Here is a 14973-nt window from a genome sequence, read left to right as displayed (position 1 = left end):
AGAGAGAGAGAGAGAGAGAGAGAGAGAGAGAGAGAGAGAGAGAGAGAGAGAGAGAGAGAGAGAGAGCTTAAAAAATACCAAAACAGAGCACAAGAAAGCAAAAATCTTCATAGAGTTCATGTTCTGTATGCACTTAGTGCTAGGGACTTGCTCCTCGAAATGCTTTCATTATGTCTTAGAGGTTTGACTATTTTGTATTTTCACACTAAAGTTTTTAATTTCCTTCGTGATTTTCCTTGATCCAGGTTCCATTCAGTAGTGAGTTGTTCATCTTCTATGAGTTTGTATACTTTCTCTCATTTCTATTGTTGATATTCACCTTTAATCCATGATGGCTAGATAGGATGCAGGGTGTTATTTCAAAATTTTTTTTATATCATTGAGACATCCTTTGTGTGAAAATATGTGGCCAATTTTGGAGAAAGTTCTGTTGGCTGCTGAAATCAAGTATTTTCTACTCTTTAGTCTTTGGGTAGAATGTTCTGACATCATCTAGCAAGTCTGTTAGTTTTTGTCTGGATGGCCTGTCTGTTGGTGGGAGTGGGGCAATGAAGTAACCCATTTCTATGCTGTGAGGGTCAATATGCAATCTTAGCTATAGTACTGTTTCTTCTATGAACTTGGATGCCCTTGTGTTTGCAGCATTAATGTTTAAAATTGTGATAACTTTTTGGTGGATATTTCCCTAAATGAGTATGAAGTGTTATTTCCTGTTTCTTCTGATTTTGGTTTGACATCTATTTTGTCAGCTATTAAGACAGCTATACTTTCTTGTTTCTTGGTTTCATTTACTTGGAATATCTGTTTCCTTCCTTTACCCTAAGGTGATGTCTATCTTTTATGATGAGGTGTGTTTCTTGGATGCATCAGAAAGATGGATCTTATTTTCTAATCTAATATGTTAGATTTTTTATTATGAAGTTGAGACCATTAATACTGAGAGTTATTAATGAGAAGTGTTTGTTAATTCCTGTTATTTTGCTGTTGTGCTACAGAGTCCCCACCCCTCTTTAGACTAACAGTTCTGGAATTATTTATTCCTTGTGTCCTCTTGGGTGTAGTTAACCTTCAGACTGAAGTTTGCTTCCAGTGCCTTCTGACAAGCTAAATTTGTGAAGAGAAATTGCTTATATTTGTTTTCATCATGAAGTACTTTTTTTTTCTATGGCAATTGAGATTGGTAGTTTTTCTGGATGTAGCAGTCTGGACAGGCATCTGTTATCTCTTAGAGCTTATCAATCTCTATCTATCCAGGCTCCTCTGACTTTCAGAGTCTCTGTTGAGAAGTCTGTGTCATTCTAATAGGTCTGCCTTTGTATGGACTTGGTCTTTCTCTTTTAGCTTGCTTTGTTCTGTACAGTTGGTTTTGATTTTTTTGTGTTGTGGGGAGTTTCTTTTCTGATCTTGTCTATTTGTGTTCCGTATACCTCTTGTACCTGATAGGCATTTTCCCTCTAAAGATTTTGGAAATTTTCCTCTTTTTTTTTCTGTGCCTTTGACCTAGTGCTTTTTTTCCATTTCTATCCTCTATCCTCATTATTTATAGGTTTGGACTTTATATGGCGTCCCACATTTCCTGGATGTTTTGTTGCACCTAGATTTTAAAAATTGTAACATTCCCTCTGGCTGAGCTACCAGTTTCTTCAATCTTGTCTTCAAGGCCTCAAATTTTCTTTTTTTATGCCTTTTAATCTGTTGGTGAGGCTTACCTCATGGATTCTGGTTTGGTGTCTTGAGTTTTTCATCTCCAGTTTTATTGTACTTCGAGTTGTCTTAAGTGATTCTGTTTCCCTGTTAAAGTCTCCTTTCACATCTCGAATTGTTTTCATCAACTCATTCTATTTTGTTTGCCTTCATGGGCTTTGTTAAAGCATTTATTCATATCCTCTTTCAGGCCTTTGAACATGCTCATAATTGCTAGTTTTGAAGTCCTTGTCTTCTGCCTCAGCTAAATTGCTTTTGTCTGGGCTTAACACAATAGGGTTGCTTGCTTCTGGAGGAGGCAGATTGTCTTGGTTGTTTATATTTGGCTTTTTGCACAGGGAGCTTAGTGTCTGGAGTTATGACATTTTAAGGGTTTCTTGGTGTGGCTATTTGGTCTTGTCTTTCCTTGGTGGGGTGTTTCGTTTCTTGGTTGCTGTTGCCCATTTTGGGTCCTAGCTAAGTGTGGGGTCCCTGGTAGAGACCTGTCCTACAGGTGGGAGGGGTTGCAGAGGGAGAGAGATGGACTAGAAGAAAGGCGGAAAGGAGCAGCCTGGGAGAACTTCAGGGACCACGGGTCTGCACCAAGTGGCTAAGTCTCTAAGGAATGAATGTGCACTAGGAGTGGGAATATATCTCTTAATGTAGGTTTCCCATTAATTCTCACAATAAAGTAATGCAGTATATGTTATCGAAAAGAAATTGACAGCATTTTATAGATAAAGTAACAGAGGCCAAGCAGCCATTAATCTTACCCAGGGCTACACAAGAAAGTGGAGCAGGGCATCATATTCACTAGTCATTCTGCCTCCTCATGTCGGAACATGACTACCCCGTTTTATTCATGGACATCAAACAACAGGAGGGTCCTTTTCTTACTAGTTGTGATTCTATCTTATTTTACTAGTGTCTAATACATGTTTTAAATATTTTATATAGTAGATAGTTAAAGTTAATCTTCTGTCAGGAGTTCAACTACAAGAGGCAAGGCTCGGTGGACCTTGCTTTCCACAGGGTTTAGAATACCCCTGAGTCCTTAATAGTCCCACATAGGCTCATGTGAGGTCTGCCCAATCACCATTTTCTATGTTACAACATCAGAGAAAAACAGAGTGAGAATGAGAGAGAGTGGGGCAGGGGAGAGAGAGAGAGAGAGAGAGAGAGAGAGAGAGAGAGAGAGAGCGATAGCGCAGAACTCTCCAGGTGCTTTAGTTTTATATCATTTGAGAAAACTGTGGTAATGCCTACCATGGTAACTGCTGAGTATTAAGTAACTTTGCTGCTAGAGAAATGTGCACCCTGATAGAGGAAGTGTCTGTATAAGGGCCAAGAACAAATCACACTTGAGTGGACTATAAATTCCCATCCCTATTCAGTTTATTGTATACCACAGGCTGGCCTGTATCTGAGAATGACCTTGAAATTCTGATCATCCTGCCTCTGTCTCCTAAATGCTGGCATGATAGATACATGCCATTCTGTTTGGCTTTTCTTTTTAAAATTTTATTTATTTTTTGGCACGCTAGGTATAGAGTCCAGGCAGGGTTTCATACGTGTTCAACACCTAAACTACCTGGAAGCTCAGTCTTCATTTTGGGAAAACAATCAACTGTCTCTGGAACATTCTATATGGAAGATTTTTCATTAATCCTATTGGAAATAAGTTCTCCATTCATTATCCTGTGTAAATAGCTATAGAATATTGTTTTCAAAACCTTATGCAAGACTAGAGACTAGATATGCCTGTTTCTAGTCCATGCCTTTCACATTGTAAAGGGCCATAACAAAGACTTCAGTAAAGCATTGCGCTTTTGTCTTTATTTAAACTGAATTATTTACTGGCAATCAAGGAAACTCCTATAAGTACATAAATTCACTGAGTAGTCGCTATGGGAAAAATTCATATGCTTTCAAGTGTTAAAAATGAAGGTTTATTGTGAGGCTCTCCAGTGGTTTGAATGAAAATGGCCCCCAAAGATCCACAAGGAGTGGCGCTATTTGGAGGTGTGGCCTTGTTGGAGTAAGTATGGTAGGGTTGGGGGAAGTGTGTCACTGTCTCTTCCTGCTGCTTATGGATGAAGATGTAGGACTCTCAGTGCCTTCTCTAGCACTATGACTGCCTGCAGTTTGCCGTACTTCCCTCCATGAAGTAAGGGACTAAACCTCTGAAATTGTTAACCAGTCTCAATAAAATGCTTTCCTTTATAAGAGTTACCGTGATCATGGTGTCTCTTCACAGCGATAGAAACTTGAACTAATACAGGCTCGAAGTATCAAAGCACAGACTACATTCGTACCAAGTGCTGGTTGAGTATTGATTGTCCAGTGTTGTCACTGACCACAAAAGATACCATGGTTATGGACAGGAGAGCTCTGGACTGCTAAACTACCTAAAAACTCATGCCCTTCAATGGTTAGCTGATTAGATAGAAGCAGTTATGGCAAAAATAGCATTCAATTTTCATATCTCCCAAGTGCTCTCATCATTAAACATGCTCTATTTAATAAAACTTCTGTGTGGAAAAATTAATTAAGTTTAATTTGGCATCCTTCTTTCCTTTTTCAGCCCAGGTTGGTTCCCAGGAATTACTGCTTTCCCTTAAATCCAAATGTCACTCAGATACATCAGATCTTTTTTCTAGTCTGGGTATTATGCCCTATGATCAAGAAAACAAGGACAAATTTTGAAATAAGTTCTTATGTGCTTAGAATGCTAAGGCTATTCTTTCTCCTCATCGCCATCATAATTTTCCTCTGAATATAATTCAACCTTTCCATAACATATTTCACACCCTTCAGCTCATTCTAACAGATTCTGGTGCCAGACTGATGTCTAGACCCACAAAAGACAATTAAACAAGGAGCTGGTAAGATAAGAAGAAACAGATGGAGCACCCCCAGGAACTCTGCAGGTTTCAACCTAAAGCATCATTATGAGTATTATCTAGAAGCAAACTGGAGCATTGAATTGCTGAGTGATGCCAAGTCTCAGGTCTTCTGCCTTGATCCAGGCTGATGTTTAGAATGCTGTTCTCCAAGGCAGAGGACATTACAATGAAGTATTTGAAAGAATGATAACCAGGGTTACTTTGAATCTGCTGAACTTCAACTTGAGGTGTGCTTATATGATAATCTAGAAGGTGAGATCCGATTACACAAGCTATGGCGTAGTGGGTTGGAACTGCAGCAGGTCAGTGCAGACAGAAATGTAGCTGTGGGAAGAAGCATCAGAAATGAAAGTGGAAATGCAAACTGTATGTGTGTCCAGCATGTATCAGAGGAAGTCAAGCCCCAACAAAGCATTTCGGCACAGAGAAACAGGGCAGTAATTCACACCTGGGTGGCAGGCCATACAGCAAACAAAGACGGCTTTAAGCTTTCCGTGAAGCTTCAAGCATCTGCTTTTATCAGCTAGCAAGGGTCAGCTACAGGAAGGAGACTGAGGACAGATGTTGGCTAGTGGCATGCTACTTGCAATATTATGTGAGTTTACCTCAATGCCTGAGGTGAAATCAAATTTCATTCAAAGAGCTTCAAAGAAGTCTGGAAGGGAACGCTCAAGGTTCCCCAGAGATAAAAGACAGAGAGAGTTGGGGTAATTGCTTCAGTTGGAAAAGGGGTTTAAACATTTCTCCTCCACTCCTCATTTTGTTTTATTTATTTTTCCTTTGTACATATTCTTTTTTTATTGATCAATAGACTTGAAATTGACTGCATTGTTTTAAGAATGATGAGAGCTATTTGATGAAATCAAGTTCACAAGGGGATTAAGAACAGAGGTACAAGATCTAGGCATGTCTTCTGTCATCAAAAACAGGTAAGATGAATCTTATTGCATACCAAAATGTTAGAATAAGTATTCTTTATGGTGATAGAAGATGATTTCGCTTAATATTGCAAAGAAGCTTGAATATAGATATTCCTAGACATTAGTAGCATAGATTTCTTTGGTACTTTATTAGTCTCTCTCTCTCTCTCTCTCTCTCTCTCTCTCTCTCTCTCTCTCTCTCTCTTTCTCTCTCTCTCTCTCTCTCTGTGTAAGTGTGTGTGTGTGTGTTCTTATATAAGGTTTCATGTAGGCCAAGCCAGTCTTGAACTCACTGGGTAGCTGAGGCTGGACTTAAACTCCAGATTCTCTTGTTTCTACCTTCTGAATTCTGCAGTTTCACCTATACACCACTACCCTCCAATTGCTGGTTCAATTTTTTTTAAGGTGACCAAATGGTTTGCTGCATCTTATTGTAGTCTGCAATTGATCCAGAAGAAATTAGTGTCCCCTCTCAGGGTTCTTAGTTTTATTAATGAGAGAATTTAAGAATAGATTCATGTAAGTTCAATGAAAATTTCATTAGTGTTTAAAAGAAAGAACTCAGGTCAGATAAACTATAGACCTCAGCAGCTGCCTTTGGAAGAGGCGGTGGAAGAAAGGAGGACAAAGCCATGCTATTTAATATGGCATGGAGTACGGCATGGAGACCAGTCACACGTTGTTGTTGTTGGTGGTGGGGGCTTTAGAGAAGGATGAAGAAACCCAAAATGTCAGGGGGTGGGGAGCCTAAATGTTAAGAAAAGTTTCCTTAGAAAAGACATAAAAGAAAAGAAAGTTACACAAAATGAGTTAGTCAGAAAAATGGACAGACTTACAACCCCACAAAGCTGTGGATCATAAGCTTTTACAGGAATGTCACCACTTATGGGTCTTGATTGAGTTCGTTTTCTCAGCCAGTTCAAGAATTAAAGGGCAGGAAAAGGTTGGGGACATTCTCTAACATAGCAGACAGAACCAGCTGTTGAAGAAAGACTTTAATTAGAAGTGAGAAAATATATAAATACACACAGCAAATACATGGATACAAAGATGGCTCTAAATCTAGTCTCTCCTTAAGGGATGGGGTTGTAAAAGTCTTTGCAGGGTCTTTCTTCCCTAGTTAAGGGCTGGTTAATTTGAAAAAAAGGCAGGATGGCTGACTGGAACATAACTGTTGTGTAAACATGTCTCATTCTGGCAGTGAGCCAGTCAGGTGGGTCCATCAGCAGGCGATCCATGTGGGTGGAAGAAAAAATAGTTCCCCAGGCCTTTCTTTTAGGCTGCAAGGTTTTTACTCTAGGTCTGGAGGCTGAGGAAGAAGCCATCTTGGAAAAGAGGAAGGTAGCCGTCTTGGAGATAGACCATCTTTATTATCTAGTTATGGCAGGTCTCCCTGTTTGTCTCCCAGTTGCTTGCTAGAGGCAGGGATTCTGTGGTGGAAAACAGGAGTAGTTAAACAACTAGTTATTCTTTAGCTATTTAACTACCACTTTAGCATTGCTTAAAGTGAATCTGTCTTCTTAGGAGTGGTCCCCCAGAGTCAAGGCAATTGACGCAGCCCACCTGCAATGTCTGGTCCCCATCCACCCAGGCCAGAGATTTTATTCTCTTGGCCAGGAGGTTTCTTTTTTTTTCAATTCTAACTCATATCAACTGAGTTCTACACAGAAAGGAAGAGACTGATGAGAAGAAAGGAATAGGTTGTCCATCTGAGTCCACTCGCGTAAGAGACTTTTTCACCTAAGGAGTTCTACTTATTTTTCCTTCAGTCACTTATGACTTTGGGGAGTTTTTAAAGAAAATGTATCCTTTAGCTTTTGCCCTTGAAAAAGTGTCATTGTCAGTAAAGAAAGTAAATGGTCATTGAGTAAGCAGTAGAAATGCCTGTCCTGGGAGGAACGGCCATGTGTTAGCCAGGTGATATTTCACTATTGTTTTTAATGGGAGCAAAGGAAATGGCGTCAGTCAGACTGCGCATGCCAGTGCATTTCCGTGTCGAGGTCAGCGGGGAAGGTGGACTCCACCGAGCCCAGCAGATCAGCGAGAGACTTAGCAGTGCCGTGAGAGACTGAAAGGAACCGACATGCTGACCAGCTGGTGCGGAAACGAGCGATGAGAACTGAAGCCTCACATAAAACTGAACAGCAGTGGGATTTGATGTCCCAGCACTCTGAAAACCAGATAGAGGAGGAGGGGGTAAATTCACTTAAGGTCATGGGTACCGAGAGCAGAGAGTACAGAGCTAGAAAACTCTTAGAGGAAGGGAAATTGTTTTTGGCAGGGAGGCACAGAGGAAGGCCTAGAGGAGGTAATAGGAATTTCATTCAGACTTTGAAATGCAGGCCAAAATCTTTGGGGAGGAGAAGGGATGCTGAGCAAAAGGATGTCAGAGGAGACAGAACCAGATGTGGGAACAGACACGGCTTACTGGGAGCCTCAATAAACCAATTTGATTGAGCTGGAAGGCTAATACAAGGCCGCAGTGGAATGGGATGGTGAAAGGCCCTGTCTGATAATGCCCGGATAAGGCATGCAGTCTTCAGCTTTGATTCTAAGACATATTTTCCAGCAAGGAGGATCTGCTGAAGGTTATTGTGCAAGAGAGTGATATCACTGATGTATTCTGGAAGTTTGGTACAGGGATAAGAAGGGACAGTGACCAGAGCAAGGATTGCTGGTCAGGGCATCTGGTTCAATAAAGCAATAAGGGCTTGAAAAGCTCCTGCCGAAAAACCTCTTTGCTTTCTGCATTTTAGGCCATTTTTCATGTCTAGACTTTCACTCTGTGTGGGTATTTCCTAAGGTCAGTCTCACCTCCTACCCATTCAACCCTTCTGCCTTCCTCTCTCTCCCTCACTTCCTTCTCTTTCTTTCCTCACCTTCTCTGCCCCGTCCTCCCCCATCTCTGTCTCTCACCTTCTGTCTTTGTTAACTAAGCCATTCACGAATACTTATTATCTTCTAATACATTCTGGCTCCCATCCAAGGCACCAAAGTTTCAGGGAACCCCACAGATTCAAAGAATCCGGTTCTGTTCTGCTGAGGAAAAGCAAACAGTAAGGGAAGCGAGAGTGGCTCCAAGAGCTACTGAGTAGAAGTTTGCACCAGGCTTCAGGGGTATACAAAGTACTGGTCTATTATGTCAGAGAAGGTGATGCTGAAGCCAACATGCAGAAATGGCAAGGCAGCCATCGGTGGAGTAAGAAGAAGGGACGCTGCGGTGTAGTGGGGAAGATGGATTCTGTCCTCGGGGTGGCTGACTGGTAACTGGTAGTTTTGGGAACTGAGTGACAGGTCTTTTGCGCAAGAGTGAGGGACTGTGAAGTAGCAGTTACCAGGACTTTGTGCGTCATGCTTCAGAATTTAGGTTTCATTCCAAGTACTCTGGAAGGCTGTTGGAATACTCAGCCTTGAACAGTGGCATCAGATTTTTTTTTATTTTTTTAAATTTTTTAATTATTTGAGTTTGCAAAGCTGAGGATTTTCATTTTGAGTCCGCTATGATTGAGTCAGGGTGCAACTCCTAATTCAACCACTTGGTGGCTCTGGGCTTTTGGACAAGCTACCTAAGCTCTCGGAGCCTCAATTTCATCACGAAACAGAAGAACAACATGTACCTTCTTCATAGACACTGCTCTGGAAATGTCAAACCATTTGCAGCATCCCTAGTATGGTTCTCCATACATAGAAACCCTTCATCACTGATGCAGCTCTTTGTGTTCCTCTTGCTACGGTCATTGCCACTACGATAAAGACCCCTCTGCTGTAAATGCCGTTCATCTCAGGGCGGAAGGCAAGCTGGAGAAAAGAATAAACAGGGCAAAGGGAGGGAGGTTAAGACACCCTCTGGAGCAATGCAGAGGAGAAGATTCTATTTTCTCATCAGTGACCAACTATCATTATATAGAGTTAAAAAATATCTGTTGAATAAATGTAAAGAATGGCTGAATATATGTCGGTGATTGAGTAGCTGGAAGGAACCAGCAGAGTGAGTAAAAGCCGCTAGCTAGGCTTCAAGCTTGGGTGCCTGGGGAGAGCGCCTGCATTCTGGACATGAAAAAATTCTTCCACACTGAGCTCAGCCTCTCCAGCCCCTGCGCTCCCGACATCCTTGGATGGTTGGTGCCTTTTCAGTTTGATTCAGCTCCTCAGTGCTTGTGCCATGCTGCTTCTTGCTTTGTCTTTTTCTACAATGTTTTGACCTAGTCACAGAGAGCTCATATTTAAATTTAGAATACCAAAAGGTTTGGAATCTTGAACCCTCTTCTAGCTGGGTTTACACCACCTCTGCTTGGTGGACCCTTCAAACCCTTTCCTGTCTCTAGATCATGGAGACGCCTCCGGAAAGACTTTTATTCTGCAGCCTTCTTTAAAGGCATTATGAGAATACCACACCGTCACTGTTTGTAGTGTTTGGCACAGAATATTTGTTATGATTTATTGGTATCACATGGTCTTATTTTCATTTCTGTATAAAATATGGAATTTTATGTGCATTCTACTTTAGGTCTCATGCTATTAGGATAAAACGAAATATGGCCCAGGATTTGACCTCTCTCTCTCTCTCTCTCTCTCTCTCTCTCTCTCTCTCTCTCTCTCTCTGTGTGACATGATGGTGCCTATATATGTGGGTACATGTGCGAGGAGGGCATTGGGTATCCTACTCTGTCATTCTCTATCTTCTTGCCTTCGGGCATGGTTTCTCATTGTACTTGGAGAGAGGCTGGCAGCTGCCTCCTGCCTCTGTCTCCCAAGCACTGGGGTTACAAGGTTGTAATCATACCTGCTGTTTTTACGTGGGTGCTAGGATCTAAATTCAGGTTCTCCTGTTCACGTAGCTAGCATCTTACCCATCAGGTCATCTCTGCAACGATACCTGTGGTTTTTCTGTCCCTGCAACATGTTACCTCTACTCTCTACAAAATGTTCTGTTCACTAAAGCCTGGCTTTGGAATAAGTAACAGTATATGGGACTGATACCATCCTTCTCTGTTTTTGTTTTTGTTAGTTTGCTTGTTTTTCTTTTCTTTTTTTATATTTGAGTTGGATACTCTATTTACTTTCTTATTTAGAAAGGATCTCTCTACTTAGCTCTGGCTGTCCTGGAACTCACTATGTAGACCAGGCTGGCCTCGAAGACTCACAGAGATCTGCCTGCCTTTGCCACCTGAGTGCTAGTTGATGAGGAACAGGAGTTTTGAAATTGTCTAAGGACTAGGCTAGCCATGTTCAAGACTCTGTAAATATGTTGAATGATTGTTTCAGGAGAGACATTTTTGAGGTGTATTGGTGGGTTAAAGCCAAAGATTGTCAATTACTAAGCACTTCCCAAATCCCAAGTAAGAATTTAAATAATTTTTTTGTTAATTTTTTTTTCATTTATGTTACATACCAACCACAGTTTCTTCTCCCACCTTTCCTCAGGTTCCCTCCCCACACCTCCCTTCTACCTCTCCCCCACAACATATACATCCACTCCTTCTCTGTCTCCATTCAGAAAGGGGCAGGTCTTCCAGGGAAGTCAACAGGGCATGACACATCAAGTTGAGGCAGGACCTAGCTCCCCCTCTCCCACTGCATCAAGACTGGGCAAGGCATCTCACAATGGGGAATAAGTTCCAAAATGTCCGCTTAAGAGTCAGGGACAGGTCCTGATGCCACTGCTAGGAGCCCCACAAACACTACACAACTGTCATACACATGCTGAGGGCCTAGGTTGGTCCCATGCAGGCTCCCTAGCTGTTGATCCAGAGTCAGTAGCTCCCATGAGCTCAGATCAGCTGTCTCTGTGGGTTCCGTGTCATGCTCTTGACCCTGGCTCATACAATCCCTCTTCACTCTCTTCAACTGGACTCAAGAGCTCAGCCCAGTGCTTGGCTGTGGGTCTATGCCTCTGCTTCCATCAGTTACTGGATGAATGCTTTCTGATGACAATTAGGATAGTCACCAATCTGATTACAGGAGAAGGCCAATTCATGCGCCTTCTCCATTATCGCTAGGAGTCTTAGTTGGGGTCATCCTTGTGGATTCCTGGGAGTTTCCCTGGCACCAGGTTCTGTCCTAACCCCAAAATGACTCCCCCATCAAGATATCCCTTTCATTATTCTCCCCATCTGTCCAGTCCCCAACCCTTCCAAGCTGATCCCTCGTGTTCCCATACCTGCATACCCCAGTTTACATAAGAGATCTCTTCTAGTTCCCCTTCCCAGGGACATCGATGTATTTCTTTTTGGGCCTTCCATGTTACCTAGTTTCTCTGAGGCTGTGGATTGTAGTCTGGTTATCTTTTACTTTATAGCTAATACCCACTTATGAATGAGTATGTACCATGTTTGTCTTTCTGAGTCTGAGTTACCTCACTCAGGATGATTTTTTTTTCTAGTTTCATCCATTTGCCTGCGAATTTCATGACGTCATTTTTTCTGCTGAGTAATACTCCAGTGTGTAAATGTACTACATTTTGTTTATTCATTCTTCAGTTAATGGGCATCTAGGTTGTTTCCAGGTTCCAGAAAGAACTTTTAAAAACACCTTGCACAAAACAACAACAACAAAATGTTTTATTTTTAAACAATGACACACGGTGAGAAATTTTGCGATGCCGTCCATCAGCCCAAAGTCTACGTATGTAGTTTGCACAGTTGCTCTTGACTTCCAGGGAGGCAGCAGCCCTGAACCAGGAGAAGCAGGGCAGGCCCAGTTTGGCTAAGACAATCCCGGCCTCAGTTGTTCTGAGGTCCTGCCACAACTACCACCAGTGGAGTCAGAATTCTTATGGACCCGCGGCCCAACTTCCAACAGACACAATCTTCACAAATTCCCTCATCAGACTGTGTGTGTGTGCTCGGGAGCACGGGCCACAGAAATAGCTACCTAAAGGATGGGGAATGAGATGTTTCTGTGGGAAAAAGCAGCCTTTCGGGTTCTCAGCATTTTACCCGGCTGCTTTTCTACTTTTTCAGAAATGATTGAGGCTATTAAAATCTATTCCCAGTGATTAAAAAAAAAATGATAGGGACTCAATGGCTCCTTCCCAATTGCTCCGTGTTTGGCAGCAAATACCTAAACACCCAGTTTTCTCTTTTTAAAATTTTCTCTACCAGTATCAAAACAGTCCTGCACATATTTATGGGGAAATAAATCTCTGCCCTTTATTCTGTGTAGGGTTTATAGCAAGACACACACAGAGAGAGCCGCCCGGACTATCCCAGTTCTCTAGAGTTGGGTTTCGGCTGCTTTAAGAGTCTGGCTCCCTGGTTAGGGGGCTGGTCTATCCTAGGTGTGGGAGGAGGGAGGGTAAAGCGGGCCTGGGAGTTCCTTTTAGATCAGACAAAAAGAAACCAGGAAGTTAGGAGGAATTATTACAGTCTGTCCAGCTCAGGATGTTAAAGGCGATAACCTCCACGGCCTGGTTATTCATTAGCAAAAAGGAAAGCTCCAGGGAGAGCAGCGCCGGTGCAGCTGCAGGGTTGAGGCTGGGTGAGAGCAGCTGGAGCAGGCCAGGTCGGGAGGTTTGGCCCCGAGTTAGTAGCAATCTCTTGCTAACTTTTTCTTGGGACAGAAGGAAAGGTGGTTGTTCTTTGTTCTCAGATGTCTGCTTAAGTCGACCCCCTTCTATTTTATTTATTGTGGGGTACCTAAGCGGTCAGGAAGAAGTACCTTCCCACTGGACCTCCTGCCCAGAAGTCCCCTCTTGATTTTGCCCCAGGGCAGCTGCTACAAACAGAAAGTCAGCTGTGAGTCTGTCTTAGCCAAACCCAGATCTGCCGGAGAGATCTGAAGCGGGACTCTATCCGCTCTGCACAGTATGGTGAGTGGCGGCTGATCTGGAAACTGCTTGGTCTCGGAGGAAGACCGTGAATCTGGACAGCCTGTGGGGAGAGGTTGTCCCTCTCCCCTACTCCCAGCCCGGGCACCATGGGCAGCATCTGTGTGAGGCTCCGGGCGTACATGCAGCGCCTTCTCCCCTGCTGGTCCCACGAGGCAGACAAGTCAGTGGTGATTGAGAATCCAGGGGCCTGCTGTACCCCAGAGACTCCCAGGTCACAGGAGCCCCAGAGGAGCCATGGCCACTACTTTGTGGCTCTGTTTGACTACCAAGCCCGTACCGCAGAGGACCTGAGCTTCCGTGCTGGCGACAAACTCCAAGTTTTGGACACTTCGCATGAGGGCTGGTGGTTGGCCAGACATTTGGAGAAGAAGGGAGCCGGCTTGGGACAGCAGCTGCAGGGCTACATTCCTTCCAATTACGTGGCAGAGGACCGGAGTCTCCAGGCAGAGCCGTAAGTAGCACTGACCACATTTTGTTTCTTGAATCTCCGGGGGCTGGATACTGAGTGCTCCCTCTTACCTGTCCACTGACCCCTGATCCACAGATCGGTCCCATGTGGGGAAGCACTGGTCAGAAGCCACTAACTGAAACATGCCTTTTTTCAAGAAGCGACAGAGAACCAGGCATGTGGTGATCACTGTTAAAACGACTTTGATTACGGTTTGCACATCTACGGTCCATTTAATACTCTCACCCTGCCTCACTTTAAATAGAATAATATTTTCATTTACGGAGAACCATAATACCCCCTAAACCTAGTTTTAAATCTAAAATTTGAGGCTTCTGGTTTAGTGTTAACTTTCCAATCATTCTAGACTAATACTACAGACCTTACAGCTAACGACAGCCATTTCCATTCTGGTAGGCTCACAAGTGGGCTAACTTACCCAGAGGATAACACAACTGTGCAGTACTAGCTTGGAATTCCTGGATTCTTAGGTGTACTTTTAATAGTATGATAGATTTTTGGTTGTTAGGATTAAAAGCTGGCCAGCCAGGTATAGACAACAAATTTTAAAAAGAAAAGTCACGAAAATATTTCTTCAGAACAGTAGATAAAGATTTCATCCTGAAAAAAAAAAATGACTTAATTGGGGGGGGGCTTGATGATGAGCGGACTTAGTTCCAGTTATTTATCTCTGATTGTAATGGTTAAACAATTATCTAGCCTTGTGAAAATGGATTTCAACCGGTTCCTGAATAAATCTGATTACCATATCTTATGGTCTAAATCTGAAATACACCCCTGACCCCTCAGACTCAGGGTTTGAATCTTTTCTCCAGCAGGTGGCGCTGCTTTTGAAGTCTGGAAGCTTTCAGAGGCTGTGCTTAGGTGATGGAAGTCCATCATTAGGGACATGCCTTTGAAGAGTGTGCCCAACCTTTACTCTCCATCTCCCTCTGTGTTTACTGCTCCACCATAATATGACCAGTTCTTTCCACCTGAGCTTAGTCACCGTACCTGCTTTCTCAGGATAGATGAAAACCTTCAGAAGCCATGGGCCAAAATAAATATTTTCTTCCTCAGGGATGGGAGAGAGAGAGAGAGAGAGAGAGAGAGAGAGAGAGAGAGAGAGAGAGAGAGAGAGAGGGAGAGAGAGAAGTTATAGTTGTGTATGAAGAATACCTAGGT

The 14973-nt window shown here is 42.9% G+C and overlaps 1 protein-coding gene across 1 annotated transcript in view; it reads left to right on the top strand.

Annotated features, from left to right (window-relative positions):
• Positions 1–12845: 12845 nt before the first annotated feature.
• Frk (fyn related Src family tyrosine kinase) overlaps positions 12846–14973 on the top strand; it is a 104661-nt gene continuing 102533 nt past the window's right edge. The window contains exon 1 of the mRNA XM_050137992.1: positions 12846–13791. Within this exon, the coding sequence (XP_049993949.1) occupies positions 13427–13791 (365 nt within the window). The 5' untranslated portion in view covers positions 12846–13426. The remainder of the gene's footprint in view (positions 13792–14973) is intronic.

The sequence above is a fragment of the Alexandromys fortis genome, unplaced genomic scaffold (genome assembly GCF_014885135.2).
Source record: "Alexandromys fortis isolate MF-2015 unplaced genomic scaffold, M_Fortis_MF-2015_v1.1 scaffold_14, whole genome shotgun sequence".
Classification (NCBI taxonomy): domain Eukaryota; kingdom Metazoa; phylum Chordata; class Mammalia; order Rodentia; family Cricetidae; genus Alexandromys; species Alexandromys fortis.
The sequence above is the reverse complement of the archived record's forward strand: the minus strand, read 5'-3'. Positions and strand labels throughout refer to the sequence as shown.